The 18,632-nt window shown below is 35.6% G+C and overlaps 1 protein-coding gene across 1 annotated transcript; it reads right to left on the reverse strand.

Annotated features, from left to right (window-relative positions):
• Positions 1–4,090: 4,090 nt before the first annotated feature.
• LOC139947590 (DNA-directed RNA polymerase I subunit RPA12-like) lies at positions 4,091–18,456 on the reverse strand. Its single transcript, XM_071945540.1, has 7 exons — positions 18,328–18,456; positions 16,560–16,649; positions 14,379–14,488; positions 13,380–13,606; positions 12,572–12,798; positions 11,765–11,991; positions 4,091–11,180 (listed from the first exon to the last, which is right to left on the reverse strand). The coding sequence occupies exons 1-4, from the start codon at positions 18,334–18,336 to the stop codon at positions 13,582–13,584; spliced, it is 234 nt and encodes a 77-aa protein (XP_071801641.1). The 5' UTR covers positions 18,337–18,456; the 3' UTR covers positions 4,091–11,180; positions 11,765–11,991; positions 12,572–12,798; positions 13,380–13,581.
• Positions 18,457–18,632: the final 176 nt, after the last annotated feature.

Here is an 18,632-nt window from a genome sequence, read left to right on the forward strand (position 1 = left end):
AAATCTCAGGCCCTTGAGGGCATAAGTTCATTTATGCAAGCAACAACTACCTTCTGCTCAACTCTTGCATCTAAAACAAATCGCAAAATTGCGTCTAGCTCATTTGTGTTTTGTAAGACATTACAACAGTGAAGTAGACACTAGGAGTACATCTAATTGAACTTCACTAAAGAGAGAACGTATCAACCATTGCACTTGGGCCTTTAGATCATCACAAGTTCCAGGTGCACGACTCTGCTTTTGGGGGGGGGGGCAAATTTTATAATAAAAAATTGAACATGACTCTCCTTGTATCTTGCGTTTTATTTGCCTCCACCCTACCCCCCCCCCCCCCTTTTTATTGAGGGCCCCTCTTATCCTTGTGGAATACCCCCCCCCCCACCCTGTAGTGACCAAAAGGTAGTCCCCACAGGGTGGGGGAGGGTTCCACCAGGATAAGATGAACCCTATGGCAGTCATTTTTTCCCACAAAACAATTAGGTGTGTATATATATGTCGCTTTTAGCAAGTAATTGGGCCAAAAACAATTAGGTGTGTATATATATGTCGCTTTTAGCAAGTAATTGGGCACAAGGAACCTATCATAAAATAAGTACACACTCAATTTGTTGCATTGTGGAAAAACATGGCTGCCAAGTAGACAAGTCAAATAATGAGACTCAAATAATGAGACAAACACAGTTTAATAGAATCAGCCTTTATTCTTGTACACATAAAATAACACTCACAATTTGTTAAATACACATGTCAAAATTTGGCCTAAAATCTACAAGGTTATATAAGCCTTGTGAAACTAGTCAAAATTTGGCCTTTCAAAATCTAACCTAAAATCTACCAGGCTACAAGGCCTTGTTAAGCTAGTCAACATTTTGCCTAAAATCTACAAGGCTATAATAGCCTTATGAAACTAGACAAAATTTGGCCTAAAATCTAGCTTTATGAAACTAGTCAACATTTTTGGCCTCAATTCTACAAGGTTATTCTACAAGGTTATAGCCTTTCAAATCTAGCCTAAAATCTACAAGGCTATAAATAGCCTCATGAAACTAGTCAAAATGTTCCCTAAAATCTGTAAGGTTGTAACCTTGTGAAACTACTCAAAAGTTTGCCTAAAATCTAGCCGTTTGAAACTAGTCAAAATATGTAGCCTTATGATACTAGTCAAAATTTTGCCTAAAATCTACAAGGCCTATTCAAAACTTGCTCTTAAATCTACAAGGCTATAATAGCCTTATGAAACTAGTCAAACTTTAGCCTAAAATCTATAGCCTTGTGATGAAACTAGTCAAAACTTGCTCTTAAATCCACAAGTCTATAATAGCCTAATGAAAATAGTCAAAATTTGGCCTAAAATCTAGCTTTATGAAACTAGTCAACATTTTTGGCCTCAATTCTACAAGGTTATTCTACAAGGTTATAGCCTTTCAAATGTAGCCTAAAATCTACAAGGCTATAAATAGCCTCATGAAACTAGTCAAAATGTTCCCTAAAATCTATAAGGTTGTAACCTTGTGAAACTACTCAAAATTTTGCCTAAAATCTAGCCTTTTGAAACTAGTCAAAATATGTAGCCTTATGATACTAGTCAAAATTTTGCCTAAAATCTACAAGGCCTATTCAAAACTTGCTCTTAAATCTACAAGGCTATAATAGCCTTATGAAACTAGTCAAACTCTAGCCTAAAATCTATAGCCTTGTGATGAAACTAGTCAAAACTTGCTCTTAAATCCACAAGGCTATAATAGCCTTATGAAAATAGTCAAAATCTGGCCTAAAATCTAGCCTTATGAAACTAGTCAAAGTCTAGCCTAAAATCTACATAGCCTTGTGAACTTGTCACATTTTGCTGAAAAAGTCTACAAGCCTGATGAACTTTTCGCTCAACAAAAAATCACAAGGATATAGCCTTGTGAATTGCCCCCACCCCCCCCCCAAAAAAAAAAAATAAAATAAAATAAAAAAATAAAAAAAATAAGGCACTTTTCGCTCGAAAAAAATTGCCTTGTGAACTTTTCGCTCGAAAAAAATCATAAGACTATAGTGATAAAAATGTCGGACGTACCCCTGATATTTTTTCAAGTTTCTTCCCAATTCTTTAAAGTAAAAAACAAAATAACAATTTCCTTAATTATTGCTTGAAATATTATTATTAGCTTCTGTTCAGAAAGGCCTACTGCGTCATGAAGAGCACAACATCGCACCTTAACAAAAAATAGGCAAAAGTTGATAAAGTGCTGGCCTCACCCTCTATGATTCTTTCAAATTTCGGCCAATAAAAGAATGCCGTCCGTACTACGGTCACGCGCATGCACATCGAGCAAGGCTTGCTGGGAAAAGATGGCGCGGCGATATCGATCACCCCTAGGAAGAAGGTCGATGCACCCCTTAACTCCCCGCGGCCATTTTGTTTCTGAGCGCGGGCATCGTGTGTTCTTCAAAGGCAACTGCTCGGCGTGTGTGTGGTGGAAAAACAGATTTTCTGCAACATTTTACACATCAAAGTTTAACAATTTCCACGATGACAAATGCACGGATGTTCATAGAATCTTCTTAATCAGGTAAGTGATTCATGTGCTGATGCAAAAGAGGAAATTTGAGGGGGTTTCTAAGACAAGATTGTCTTGGCAATACAGTAACAGTCACACTATTGTCAGCTAATGTCAATGATATAACCTAAGACAAATCGAAGAAACATAGATTGTGTTAAACTTGATTAAACCACTGAATTCTCGCTCAATACAAGTGAGGAAAATATTGTTAGTGACGGATATTTTTGTAAAAACATTGACCCACATCGATTTTGCTGATGAATTCTAACACTGGGCACTACACGTTTTTTGTTTCTCCAATTCCTTTTGTGTATGGAATTAGATTTGACGACATGAAGTACTGTACATGTGGAGACAATTTAAAGGCCCCCCTGAACATGCTGTCCTGAAGTAAAACTTCAAAACTTCCATACTCTAAATATAATTTTGAATTCTTTTTCAGAGTTCGTGGAATCTGAATGGTTCCCTTTCATCAGAAGTGTATGCTGCCTCTCCCTACATCTCAGCAGTGTTTCCAGCCACAACAGCAGTCACTGAGGTACAAGCCTCAACCGTTCTGTAAGGCAACCAAAATCTATATTTCTATTACTAGCTGTAGGGCCATAACAATTTATACCAACACATTTGCCCAAATTTCCCAAAACTCCTAAAACCCACATTATTTATGAAATCGTCTTTTTTGTGGGGCCTCCAAAGAATCCCTTAAATTTCTATCAAAAATAATTCATTTAGGTGAGCCCTTCTTTTCGATGAAATGTTCATACTTTTCCCTAAAGAGCCAAACATCATGCCTGTATTACAGGCTAAGCATCGTCAATCGAAATTCGATACAAAACTACCCTTGAGGTCATTCCTAATATTGTGAATTAGCATTTTTGGAGTATTGCAACTGATTCTAGTTCACCAAAAAGAACGATTACACTGTATTTCTGTACTTGCAAACATGGAATTACTGTTCATGAATAATATGCAACTCTTACACCCCCCCCCCCCAAGAAAGTTTAGAAAAAAATTAGCTTTATAATTTTGAATGCATCCCATTAAATAGGTGTACTTGGTAGTTATTCCAAAAATTAATTACCATGAAATCGTTAGAGCACTGGCCATGTTGATGTTAAACAATGTTGTTGGAAAAACACCCTTAAAATATTTGAGCCAAAACTTTCACTGGTTTGTTATTTATGCATATATTGAGGCACACTAAGTGATGAGACTGGTGTTTGATAATTACCAAACGTGTCCCCAATCTTTCTTATTTTCTAAAAGTTACTTTTAATTAGTTCATCAACACCTAGAAGGGGAATAGGGGATCACCAAAGCCGTTCATAGAACCAATAATTGCCCAAATAATAGGATTCATCAGAAAATAATAAGCAAACCAGACAAGATTGTTTATTTGAATTTTCAAGACTTTATTTGAACAAACTCATATTTTCCAAAGAAAGAAAACAATAACATCAGTTAGTGCATCTACACTGTTAGACATTAACCCCCAACCACCCCCCCCCCCCCCCACCACAAGAACTTGATTATGACTAAGTTGTATGTTATGTTTCCGGAATGTTTTAATTAAAACAATTTTTGTTTTGGGGGGTGCTTTTGCACTCCTATTGCTTCCTTACTATTCATTTTGATAGTTGCTTAAATTGATGGTTAGAAATGTGCCAGTTGATGTAAAATTACTTAAACCTCATTGAAATTATTTCAAAATTTCTTCTTTTTTTTATGCACTTGTCAAGTGCCACAATTCAAAAATTGTATTTGTAAAATCAAATACAGCTTTCAATTCATACTTGTATTTATTAAAAGTATTGAAAATGTGTATAGTTTCAAAATTCAACTTGAACCCCCAAACCAGTTAAGAATTTATCCGAGAAGAAACATCAGCTGGCAAATGACAACCATAGCTAAGAAATATAAATGATCAACCAAGGAAGAAATGTAACCTGTTTTTCCAAAAGGAGTCAACATGCCTAACAAAAAACTAGTCTCATGAAAACATAAATTAACTATTTGGTTTCCACAAACTTGTAAAATAACTGTTTGTGCTTTTTCAGAATATTTACAGAATCAAAGCGTTTTTTTTTTTTGGTTTATTTTCAATCAAATCTCATTAAATTTGACTCCTTTATGGTTTACAGGTTGCATTTCTTACTTATAAAGAAGGTACAACATTGGTATTCATATACTGCAAATAGAGTGCACACATTTTGACACAAAAAATATCATCTAAACTTTGCAGTGTTTCAAAACAAATTTCTTTCTTTATTATTTATTTCGAAACAATTTTTCCATCAAGTGGACATTTGTATGAATGTTTACTTGCATGCTTACCAAAATTTAAGGTAATGCATGTTCACTAAATTTCTGCATTAAACTTATAAGTTAAATTCACAATAGCGTAACTACCAATGTTGTATCTTCTGTAAAGGCCGCATCTTATAGCTTGTTCTGTGACTTTATAATCTCAATCTTGGAAAGTTTTTGAAGTCAAAAATGGCTAAGTCCACAAAGGGACACAGAGAGTCAAAAATTAACTAAGTTCAAAAAAAGACTAAGTACAAACATTGACTAAGAGTTTCTGCTCAAAAAATTACTAAGTACAAACAATGGCTAGTGTTTTTGGTCAAAAAATGACTAAGTCAATAATTACTAAGTGTTTTTGTCAAAAAATGACTAAGTCCAAAAAAGACTAAGTACAAACATTGACTAAGAATTTCTGCTCAAAAAATTACTAAGTACAAACAATGGCTAGTGTTTTTGGTCAAAAAATGACTAAGTCAATAATTACTAAGTGTTTTTGTCAAAAAATGACTAAGTCCAAAAAAAGACTAAGTCCAAACATTGACTATGAGTTTCTGCTCAAAAAATTACTAAGTACAAACAATGGCTAGTGTTTTTGGTCAAAAAATGACTAAGTCCACAAAAGGACACAGAAAGTCAACAATTACTATGTGTTTATGTCAAAAAAATGACTAAGTCCAAAAAAAGACTAAGTACAAACATTGACTATGAGTTTCTGCTCAAAAAATTACTAAGTACAAACAATGGCTAGTTTTTTGGTCAAAAAATGACTAAGTCCACAATGGAACTCCATTTTATTGTTATTTAAAGTCACAACAAGCTATAAGACGATACCTTTAATAAGGGGCTGTATTCCATTTTGATGTACCTAGCAATATAATCTAATGGTAATTTGAATTTGACGCCTTGTATAAGTGTCATATGCAAATTTCTAGTTGATTACATGTTGGTGTACATTAACTATGGGATACAGTCTCTTCTGCACCCCTATAGGGGGTGTACTTGGTTGATCATGATTTTAATAATAGGGGGGGTAGGGCCAAACTTTTTACGGAGTTAATTTCGAACCGTACAACGGCACGAGAATTTTTTTTGGCTGACTTAGTCTATATAAAAAAGGCAATTTTTAAGGGATTTTTTTGATTTTTTTAAGCACCACTGAACTGTAGAAGCAGCAGAGTTGCGCAAACGTGTGAGCCAGTTGGTGTGGTCAACTACTATCTAGAAAGTGAAGCGACTTAATGATCTAAGTATTAATGGAAGGAAAGCATTTTATTAAGTTAAATCAAGTTAATGTTTCATTGATAGTCTGTTTTACCAAAGTCCTACTTTACATGATTGACAAACTAGAAAGATTGGGGTTTTTTTTTTAAGTCCGAAGCCAAAAACAAACTAAAGATTTTTTTCAAGGTCCAAAACGTAAGTCGAAAGGATTCTGTTGCCGGTTAAAATGTTTGATGAATCTGTATCAAGTGTACCATCGGACGTCTCCCCCTGTTCGGGCAAACACATCGCTAAGTTCTTGGAGTCAAGTTTCAAGTTTGAATTTTGGTTGAAGTGTGAAAGGACGTTTCCACTCCGTCACCGATTGAGTCCTGTACCATCAGAATCACGAAGACTTCAACCCAGATGATGATGCGCTGATCAGAGAAACAAGATTCCAACATGGCGGCTGAACTTGAACAATTTTGTTAATTTTTGTGACGAGCACAACAAAAACAGAACTAAAATACGCATGTTTTTTTCAATATTAACAGCATACTCAGGAATGTATTGGTTTCACTTGCATTAGAAGTACTACACTTCTGAATAAATTTTGTTTCATATCAATCATAAATTTTGAATTTGTTAAAACATCGCAACATTTTAACAGTGTGTGTGATTACATGTTCAAATAAAGTCAAATTTCAAAGTCAAAAGTGAGGTTGTAAAAAAACATCAGATTTGCATCGAGTATCATAACATGAGATATTGTAGATGACATTGGGTTCATGGAGGATAACTAGACTGAGAAAAAAAACTCTTAAAAAAACCTAACCTATCTCTAAACAAATTCTAAACTCCCAAGTACAACAAAGTTTCAAATCCTACGGAACTACAAATTGCTGATGAAGTCCCAATTAAGTATTGAAAATCTAGGATCAACAACTACTCCTACTGATTAACTTCATGTAAATCTGCAAACCAACCACTGCATGCTAATGATTTAGTATAAATTACAATTTTTTCATAAAAAACTGTCTGACGTTGATGTCGGAAAAGTAAGGTTTTATCAGTGACGATAAAATCACTGATAACTTAGTGTATTTTCCACCTAGAAAGACCCCTGTGATTCTGCAAACAGTGTTTGACTAAAGTAACAAAGCGACGTCTTATTTAGAATACCTATTCCTGATGTTTCTTTTTGGCATAATATTCATAACAAAATTAATCTAACAAGCGAGTTGAGAAATAACGAATAGTGTTTAAGTGATTTATTTAATAATTCTACACTAATAATGGACTAGTGTGTATGCTCCCTTTTCCTTAAACTACCTAGCCATATGACAAATTACTGTTTATTCTGAGGTTATTTAACTGAATAAGTCTACACTAATACTGCTAATACGCTAATAAACACCTAGTTTGATCCATTGTACACTTTGCTGTTGTACATGTTGAGACAATCTCATGTTTACATTAAAAGAATTAAAATAAGTGATGGACATCGCACAACATACAATTGTTATACTGACAAAAACTAGTAGCTTGCATTTGTTCCCAACAGTTCTACGGATTTAATATCATAAACTTGCCTACTCTTTTTAGAACCTCAAAATAATTAATGACCAAGTGTCTTTGTCACTTTAACAGCCTGAATAACTAAGACGTCAACCCAGATGATGATGTGCTGATCAGAGAAACAAGATTCCAACATTGCGGCTGAACTTTACAAATTTTGTGAGTTTGTAAAAAAAAAACGCCCGAGTGTCGTCACCATGTTCAAGCTGGAAAAGGGTTAACTAGTTGTAAAAATTGTTCACAATTATCAATAATTAAGACCCTAAAGGATTGAAAACACCTACTGCAGCTAAATTACTACGTTCATGAAAAATGTCTATTGGTTAACATCATTTGTAAATCATTTCCTCAACTGATTGTAGTTAACATACCCACTGTAGAATCTGTCATAGAGCTGACCACTCAAAACCTACAATGAACCACCTAGTTAATTATTCACTGAAATAGACCAATAGTTAACGTCATAGACTGAATAACCAACGTCAACCAGTTCAAGGGGTTTTAACTAACTCGGAAATCTTAACACTATTCTAACTTACCAAGGAGTGTAAGTAAAACCTACTCTGGCTGAGAACTATACCTGTCACAATAACATAATGCACAACAGCATCTTTCTAAGCAATGATGTTTCTTCTACAACAAAGCAACCTGTTTTACTTCCTACACAATCCCAATGTCATCTTTGATATCTCATTTTGATACAGTCAAAACTTCTTAACACAAGTGAAACCAATGTAAAAGCCTGAGTACCTGATTGAAATGTGAATAGCCATGTTCAGAATCTCGTTTCTCCGACCCTCGCACCAACATCTGGGTAGAAGTCTCCGTCATCCGTCAGGTCCAGAGTCTCCCTCAGATCAGAAGAGGATGTCCGATTGCAGAAAAGGTTGATCAAAAAGTAGACCCGTTTACACAGGAACAGTATAGAGAGACGGGTACCAACTTAGGATAACAAAATGATCAGGTAAAAAATGTGAAAAAAAGTGCTATGGTCCTCAGTCCTTGACACTTTCGATACAGGCCCCCAAAGACTTCAATAGGCAACCAAATCCTTTCTTTCTTAGTTTTTTTTTTTTCAGAGATCGAGAAAGTTGAAATAGTTTGTCAATCATGTAAGGTAGGACACCAGTAAGACAGACTACCAGCGCCACATTAACAAGATTTCACTTAAAAAAATGCTTACCCAACCATTAACTCTTGGATCATTAGGTCGCCACACATTCCAGATAGTAGTTGACCACACCAACCGGCACACACGTTTGCACAACTCTGCTGCTTCTACAGTTCAGTGGTGCTTTCTACAGCATTTAATGAATGGTAACCAAATTATTTAAGACATAATTTTTCAAATTATAAAAACAGCCAAGTACAACATTTACCATCCTTGAGTTGAAATAAAAGTTATCTCTGAAATAAGATTTTGTTTTTTCATCAGCTGATGCAAAAAAAAATTAGAACTGTTAATTATTACTGTCACAGCAATGCAAAGAAGAAAAAACAACATTTTTCAAATGTGACTGTTTGGTAAAAGATATAGTACTTTTAATCAATTTCATTTTGAGTTTGGACAGGTGTGCATCACACTTATCCAAACATTTCGTGCCTAAAATGAGTAAATTTGGTTAAATTGATGGCGTACTTGTAAGTCATGAAGATTGGTCCAAAGAGGAACACAACTTTAGGATGTGTTTTGGTTGCATTAATTGTCGTGAGTGAGTGCAAGTTGTACTTGGCTTCACAATCATCAAAGTATCAATATATAGAACCAGAAGCACTCCCACAATTTGAGTCACAAGCAAATTTTACAGAATGTTTTGTTTTCCTAAACCGATTCAAGATATTCCATCTCTGGGAAAATCTAGAAAAGAAGAGTTTTTAAAGCAAGCAAAGTTTGAAGAGTATGAGGGGAAAAAACGTTTGCCAAGAGAGTTTTGAAAAAAGATTAAAATTCCGTATTTTGGAAAGTAAAGTCAAAAGTTCTATGTAAAAAATGTATGCAGTTTGTGAACTCGTTTCGTGGGAATGTTTTGATAAAAAGTATCAAAGACACTGGACACCATTGGTACCTGTCAAAGACTAGTCTTCACAGTTGATGTATCTCAACATATGCATAAAATAACAAACCTGTGAAAAGTTGAGCTCAATCGATTGTCGAAATTGTGAGATATTAATAAATAAAAAAAAAATGCTCTTGTCGCACAATGGTCACACGAAGTTGTGTGCTTTCAGATGCTTGATTTCGAGACCTCAAATTCTAAATCTGAGGTCTCGAAATCAAGTTCGTGGAAAATTACTTCTTTCTCAAAAACTAAGTCACTTCAGAGACAGCAGTTTCTCAAAATGTTTTATACTATCAACCTCTCCCGATAACTCATTATTACCAAGAAAGGTTTATGATAATAATTAATTTTGGGTAATTACCAATAGTGTCCACTGCCTTTAAAATACACAAATATTATGCCTCGTTCGTTCTTTAAATCGATCAACCCACCCCAGGGGTAAGGGGAGGATCAATCAATAACAATTCATGAAGGTAAACAATTAAATTTTAGATACTCATTTTTTGAAACTAGCTATACAGCATGAGTTATTATACAAATAATGAATGTTTATGAATGCAATGGTGCAAGTATGTTCAGGAGTTGAAAGATGGAATGTTCTATTCAACGAAGCGGAGTCAGGTTGAATAGAACATTTTATCTTTCAACAAATGAACTTATTTGCACCCTTGCACAAATGAAAAACATTCATTATTTGTTTTATATATTGTCCAAGTAGATCTTTGTCATTTTGATTGGAAGATACAAGTTTCATAAACAAAGTGTAGGCCTACAATTTCTAATTGTGAAATTACACCCATTTCTTTTGGGTCGGCCTGTTTGACAATATGCGTTCTGTACAGCTGTTTTGGGACACGCAGAAGCCAAATGCTAGTAATGTGCCTTGCAGTAACACTGCTGCCTTACCAAAGACACGCGCACGCAGTGATGTTATTTGCTCCTCAGCGTGCAATAGTAATTTTTCGGATGGAACAAAAAATGCACGCTGAGTGACGTTAGCATGCAATAGTACTTTTATTTGCCAACACATGACAGACACTCCTCCAATCAAATGGCAAGGATCTGCGTGGGTGTTATTTAACACAAACTAATGTAAGCAAACACTGCCAGTTTAAAAACACCTTTACCACAGTTCGGCCATTTCGTCTGGTTCCTGTGTACCGATAAAGACCCGCTCGAAACTCTCAAAGTTTGAAAAAAGGAACCAGACTAAATTTGGATGTCAAGCCTCGTTTTGTTTCTTGAGACAATCCTGATGGCACTGTGAGTGATAAAGGATCCTTATCTTATTTAAGTACCCATACTGGGATGGATGCTCGGCCTCCTCATCAGTAAGATATCTCTCTGGCATCAGGTGGTCGTCATCGTTGTTGCGTCGGTGGTGATTTCATCTCCTTGTTCCAGTGAGCTCTTGCCTCGAGTTCCTCTCAGTGTAGACCGATCCGAAGTTGTTGATACTCTTCAGGAGTACTCAATCTCTTGATGCCTGTAAATAAAATAATAAAAAAAAAATTTACTTTTACATTAAAAATTAACCTTTGACCCTAACCATCCTGGGGTCGATTTCACAAAGAGTAAGAAAGATGAAATAAAACAGTGAACGTTTCAGCAAAATAGGTCTACTGGTTCTACTTGCTGAGAAAACAGAAAGAAGCAATCCCTGTCGCAGTAGCGATGAATCCATCCGAGGTAAAGATTTTGATACATCAACAAATTATGTTAGTTTTTTCCTATCATTTAAAAAAAAATTGGCCAGGGGTTTCCTTACGGGTGGCGAACCCTTTGTCACTGATTTTTGCTCCTCTGTTTTCACAGGTAAAACATAAAACTTCTGAAATAAAACAAACCTATTTGTACATCAAAATATTTTTGGGGCATATGTTATCTTTCAAAATTTACCAAATGTCAACTTTTGATTTGAAGTGGCGCAATTTTCAATCTAACACAGTTAAAAAAATTATCCAGGGGTTTCCTTACGGGTGGCGAACCCTTTGTCACTGAATTTTTGCTGTTCTCTTTTCAGAGTTTAAAATATAAAACCAAATATTTGGGAACTAATTCAAAACTTACCAAATGATAAATCACCTAATATGAAGTGGCGCATTCAATTAATAAACACAGTTAAAACATCGGCCTCCTCATCAGTAAGACATCTCTCTGGCATCAGGTAGTCGTCTTTGTTGTCGCCATCGTCGATTTCATCTCCTTGTTCCAGTGAGCTTTTGCCTTGAGTTCCTCTCAGTGTAGACCGATCCAAAGATGTTGATTCTCTTCAGGAGTACTCAAACTCTTGATGCCTGTAAATAAATAATAAATAAAAAATTACTTTTACATAAAAAATGAACTTTTCACCCTAACCATCCTGGGTCGATTTCACAAAGAGTTAGAAAGATGAAATAAAACAGTGAAAGTTTCAGCAAAATAGGTCTACTGGTTCTACTTGCTGAGAAAACAGAAAGAAGCAATCCCTGTCACAGTAGCGATGAATCCATCCGAGGTAAAGATTTCGATACATCAACAAATTATGTTGGTTTTTCCTATCATTTAAAAAAAAATTGGCCAGGGGTTTCCTTACGGGTGGCGAACCCTTTGTCACTGATTTTTGCTCCTCTGTTTTCACAGGTAAAACATAAAACTTCTGAAATAAAACAAACCTATTTGTACATCAAAATATTTTTGGGGCATATGTTATCTTTCAAAATTTACCAAATGTCAACTTTTGATTTGAAGTGGCGCAATTTTCAATCTAACACAGTTAAAAAAATTATCCAGGGGTTTCCTTACGGGTGGCGAACTCTTTGTCACTGAATTTTTGCTGTTCTCTTTTCAGAGTTTAAAATATAAAACCAAATATTTGGGAACTAATTCAAAACTTACCAAATGATAAATCACCTAATATGAAGTGGCGCATTCAATTAATAAACACAGTTAAAACATCGGCCTCCTCATCAGTAAGACATCTCTCTGGCATCAGGTAGTCGTCTTTGTTGTCGCCATCGTCGATTTCATCTCCTTGTTCCAGTGAGCTTTTGCCTTGAGTTCCTCTCAGTGTAGACCGATCCAAAGATGTTGATTCTCTTCAGGAGTACTCAAACTCTTGATGCCTGTAAATAAATAATAAATAAAAAATTACTTTTACATAAAAAATGAACTTTTCACCCTAACCATCCTGGGTCGATTTCACAAAGAGTTAGAAAGATGAAATAAAACAGTGAAAGTTTCAGCAAAATAGGTCTACTGGTTCTACTTGCTGAGAAAACAGAAAGAAGCAATCCCTGTCACAGTAGCGATGAATCCATCCGAGGTAAAGATTTCGATACATCAACAAATTATGTTGGTTTTTCCTATCATTTAAAAAAAAATTGGCCAGGGGTTTCCTTACGGGTGGCGAACCCTTTGTCACTGATTTTTGCTCCTCTGTTTTCACAGGTAAAACATAAAACCTCTGAAATAAAACAAACCTATTTGTACATCAAAATATTTTTGGGGCATACGTTATTTTTCAAAATTTACCAAATGTCAACTTTTAATTTGAAGTGGCGCAATTTTCAATCAAACACAGTTACAAAAAATTATCCAGGGGTTTCCTTACGGGTGGCGAACCCTTTGTCACTGAATTTTTGCTGTTCTCTTTTCAGAGTTTAAAATATAAAACCAAATATTGGGGAACTAATTCAAAACTTACCAAATGATAAATCACCTAATATGAAGTGGCGCATTCAACTAATAAACACAGTTAAAACATCGGCCTCCTCATCAGTAAAACATCTCTCTGGCATCAGGTGGTCGTCTTTGTTGTCGCCATCGTCGATTTCATCTCCTTGTTCCAGTGAGCTTTTGCCTTGAGTTCCTCTCAGTGTAAACCGATCCAAAGATGTTGATTCTCTTCAGGAGTACTCAATCTCTTGATGCCTGTAAATAAATAATAAATAAATAAAAAATTACTTTTACATAAAAAATGAACCTTTTCACCCTAACCATCCTGGGGTCAATTTCACAAAGAGTTAGGACTGGTCCTAACTTAGGACTAGTCCAGGAGATATTACAAACTTAAGGCTAGTCCTAAGTTAGACGAGTAACTTGTCCTAACTCAAGATAAGACTAGTCTTAACTCTTTGTGTGAAGTCCACTGCAGATCCTTCAAGATCCAATTGCATGTTGTTTGTTTCTGTTTTGCTGAATGCTACACTTGTAACCATATTGTGCTTTACACACATGTCATGTAAACAGTGAATTTCTGCTTGTACTAATCCTCATGTAGCACTGAAATCCGTAATTCAGTGACGCTCGTGGCTCTTCAACAATGTTACCCCTGATCACTAGGCCATTTATTTTATTCATCAAACCAACTCGGCTCCCTTGGGAATAAACTGCCTGTGCAGCCAAATATGTAGTGGCCAAGCTAAATAAATCACAAGAACCTTCTCTGCCCTCACAGGTACCAACTAACCCCTGTGCAATCTATGGAAACTGTATGATCAACCTAAAAGGGTCTACAAGCCTAAAGCCCGGTTCATACTTCCTGCAAAATTATGTTGTCACGAACTCGCAATGAATAACTCGCAACAGTTGAACTGTGTCACAACCCCTTCGAAACATTCCCTAAGAAAACAGGGCTGTGTCGCCAAAATTCACCGTGTATTTGCAGGAAGTATGAACCAGGCTTAAGTAGTCCTTAACTTACTTGCATGATGGGCAGAAATAGAAGACGGTTTGTCCTTCATCAGCTGATCGTGTTTGCCTGGTGTGGAAATGAAGTCCATCGTGACCGCACTTGGCACATGCCCCGTCAATCTGAAACCAGAGCAGATAAAAAAATGAAATTAAGAAGTGGTGAAAAATAACCAAGCACTAAAAACAAAAAAACATTGTGATAATACGCCTAAAAGGGAAGTTTTTTTTGTCAATGATTAATGGACAAAATATAGAAAGATGAAATAAAACTGTGAAAGTTTCAGCAAAAAAGCTCTACTGGTTCTACTTGCTTAGAAAATAGAAAGCAAAACCAAATTAACAAATTACGTTCGTTTTTTCCTAACATTAAAAGAAAAATTGGCCAGGGGTTTCCTTACGGGTGGCGAACCCTTTGTCACTGATTTTCGCTCCTCTGTTTTCACAGTTAAAATATAAAACCTCTGAAAATAAAACAAACCTATTTGTACATCAAAATATTTTGGGGACGTACGTTATTTTTCAAAATTTACCAAATGTAAACTTTTAATTTGAAGCGGCGCAATTTTCCAGATGCAAACCCCTGTCACAGTAGCGATGAATCCATCCGAGGTAAAGATTCCGATACATTAATACAGGTTTGGGTTTTTCCCGACATTTAAAAAAAATTGGCCAGGGGTTTCCTTACGGGTGGCGAACCCTTTGTCACTGATTTTTGCACCTGTTTTCACAGGTAAAATATAAAACCTCTGAAAATAAAACAAACCTATTTGTACATCAAAATATTTTGGGGACGTACATTATTTTTCAAAATTTACCAAATGTAAACTTTCAATTTGAGGTGGTGCAATTTTCCATCCAACACAGTTAAAAAATTTGCCAGGGGTTTCCCTACGGGTGGCGAACCCATATCACTGGAGTTTGCTCTTCTTAAGAGTTAAATATAAAACCTCTGAAATGAAAAAAATTCTAACCAAATATTTGGGGGGGGGAGGTAAATTATAAAAAAACTCATTTTAAAATGGAAAGTGGTACAATTTTTTTTTCAATTTAACAGTTACAAAATTGGCCAGAGGTTTCCCTACGGGTGGCAAACCCATATCACTGAATTTTGCTCTTCTTAGAAGAAAACCTCTGAAATAAAACAAAACTATTTCTAACCAAATATTTGGGGAGGGGGAGGGTAATTTTCAAAACAAACCAAATTAAAAAACAAAATCGCCGGTTAAAATAAAGTGCTGGTACATTTTTCAATTAAAACCAGTTAAAATATTGGCCAGAGGTTTACGGTTGGCGAACCTTTATCACTGATGTTTCCAGAGTGATAAAACCTCTGAAAAAATAAGCAAGTACAAACAGAGAAATTTGGGGGTTGCTTTTCTTCAAAATTTACCAAATGATAAACCACTTTTTATTCGAACCAAAATTGTGCATTTATCTTTCAAACGATTTCATAATTGACCAGAGGTTCCCCTGCAGGTGGCAAACCCTTTACACTGATTTGTTTTTGTTTCTTTCCTGAAGTAAAATAAAACGGTAAACCCAAATATTTTGGGGTTATATGAGTCAAAAGAAACCATATGAAATAAATCACCTAATAAATTTCATCTATTGTGCATCTATTGTGAACCCTTTTCACAGATTTGAATTGTACATCTTGTTTTGTTAACTCAGAGTTAAATATAAATAATGAAACCTCTGAAAGAATAAAATACAAACAAAATGTTTTGGTGGTTATAGTATAGACAAATAAACAACAATAAAATACAAACATTTCTGTATATGTAAACATCAAGATATAAACGAAAACAATTTGGACATTTCCTAAGACAAGGCCAAGTAAAAAAAGAAACGCTACATGTTCAAAGGCTGGGTTTCTCAAAAAAAGATAGGAGGGGCTTTTTATTTTGTATTTCAAGATGGCCACATTCTTTTTAAAATGTCAAATATCCATTGTTTTTTCTACTGCTCAAACACACAATAAATAAATGAAACATTTTGGTCAAGACATTCGTATTGTTTTAGCTGAGAACATTTAAAAATACCCTATAAGAAAAATGTGCGTAAATTTTATTTAAAAATGGCATAAAAAAATGAAATAAAAAAGGAGGCGGCTTGTAAAAAGGAAGCTGGCGGGGACGTTAAAAACATTTTTCTTTTTTTACTTGGCCTAAAACTCCAGTGTTTCACTCACCAGTGGTCCTAGGTCTTTCTGGCCGACAACCTGGTGACGACCTTCAACATTCTTGTTAGAGTTGAGACTTGGATATGAATGATAGACCACCTGTATTAATGAGAAGGAAGACAAAAAGTGACTTTTCATTCATTCAAAAATATGCCGTCTGTGCTAATGATGTGATATATGCGATCACCACTGAGTGATACAAAGAGCAAAAAAATCACTGATAATATTAATAAACACAACTTTACACAAGTGTTACATTTTGTTGAAAATCTGTTAATGAAAGAAATGTAATTTGGACTTGTGTTGGTCAATTTTGAAATCATGAGTGCTTGGCACCAGCAGGTTGCACGGCACACACCCTGCCTCATCATAAGATTTGAAAATCTGAAACATTCATTTCCAAAAAAGACAAGTCAGACAGTCAATGGGGATAACTTTCCGTATGGCGCCATCACTTTTTCATTCATTTTTACAAACAAAGGGATATCTCATTGAGATAAATTAGATACTATAATATTTCATATGAAATGAAAAAGTTATTGTACCAAGGGTATTTCTTTTAGTTTTTGTACCACAACCAGCTGACCACAACTAAAAAAGATGATTTTATTTGTATAAAAAAACATAGACATTTTTTTACAAATTATAACATGACCTAGCCCCACTTGTGTGGCCAAGGATGGCTGAATCCTTAGACACTTGTCCACCCCATTTCCTCATGCAGCTAAGGAATAAAAAATTCTGGCGCGCTATCTACGAGCCACTCGGCATTATAAACCGGCTGAATGTGTGAACTACGTAGCACGTGCGCGTAAAAAGTACACAAGCTTAATTCACAAAAAACAGCCGTTGATTTGTATTCAGGCCCTCACAGGCCCTCAGCTCGGCAGGCCAATGACGTCATGTTGATTCGCACAAAACGATGAAATTAGAGTCGGCGAAAGGTAGCAAAGTTATCGTTAAAAATTTCTTTTTAAATTTATATTTGTTTCACTTTTCAATACACACAAAGCAAGCTAAGAGTTATGTGAACACATTCAGCCAGTTTATAATGCTGGGTGGCTGGTAGATAGTGGGCCAGAATTTTTGTACACCTTATAAAGTCCTTAGCTGCATGAGAAAATGGGGTGGACGTGTGGCTAAGGATTCAGCTGTCCTTGGCCACACAAGTGGGGCTAAACATGACCAAACAACAGCCGATGAACCACCAGGATGCAACCATTACAAAGGATGATACAAAAGGCAATCATTAATCCTACAGACAGGCCGGATAACTTTCCGCATGGCGCCACCACTTTTTCACTCATTTTTACAAAGAGGGATATATCAATCAGGTAAATTAGATACTATATTATTTTATTTCGAATGAAAAAGTGGTGGCGCCATACGGAAACTTTTCCAACAGGCCTAGTGGTAGTAGGCCGATTTATAATGTAAATTACAAAATCAATGTTCAAAACTTAGTGAAGTGTTATTTATAAATTATTATAAATATTTTTTTTATACTAAAAAAAAATTGTTTTTTGTAAACTACAAATTATCAGTCACATGTCATTTACATTATCAGAGTCAAAGTCATTGAGCTGAATTTGCATTATTATGTATTTAAATTAATATAATATTCAAAGTATGTTGCGATCAGCCTCCTCCCCCACCGCCTCTTTGGCCACTGCCCGACCCCGCCTACCCATTTATAATAACGCACAAGTTCAGGCGCCATCACACACAGCTTTACATGCTCCGGTTTCCACAAGAAATACATATATTCCAAACTTACTTTTTGCATTTACTTTGTGAGGACATGTCTTGCATTTCATAACTACCGTTCCTTTTACAGGAAACGGTAAAATGGAGCCAAATTGCGGGCAAAATTCTCTCGAAGAAGCAAGTACCTCCTCTCCTTCCATGTTTTTGAGAAACTCTGATCCAGCATGCGTTTCTGAATGGGACGCACGTGATTTATCAAGCTGGACTTTATCCGCTCATTCAGCGTTGAATTTGGTTTAGGGTATCTGACTATAAGAATCGCGCCATCTGTTGGCGGATTGTAGATTCTCCCGCGCAAAGTTAATGAGTTGTACT

This window comes from Asterias amurensis, chromosome 1, assembly GCF_032118995.1.
Source record: "Asterias amurensis chromosome 1, ASM3211899v1".
Lineage (NCBI taxonomy): Eukaryota > Metazoa > Echinodermata > Asteroidea > Forcipulatida > Asteriidae > Asterias > Asterias amurensis.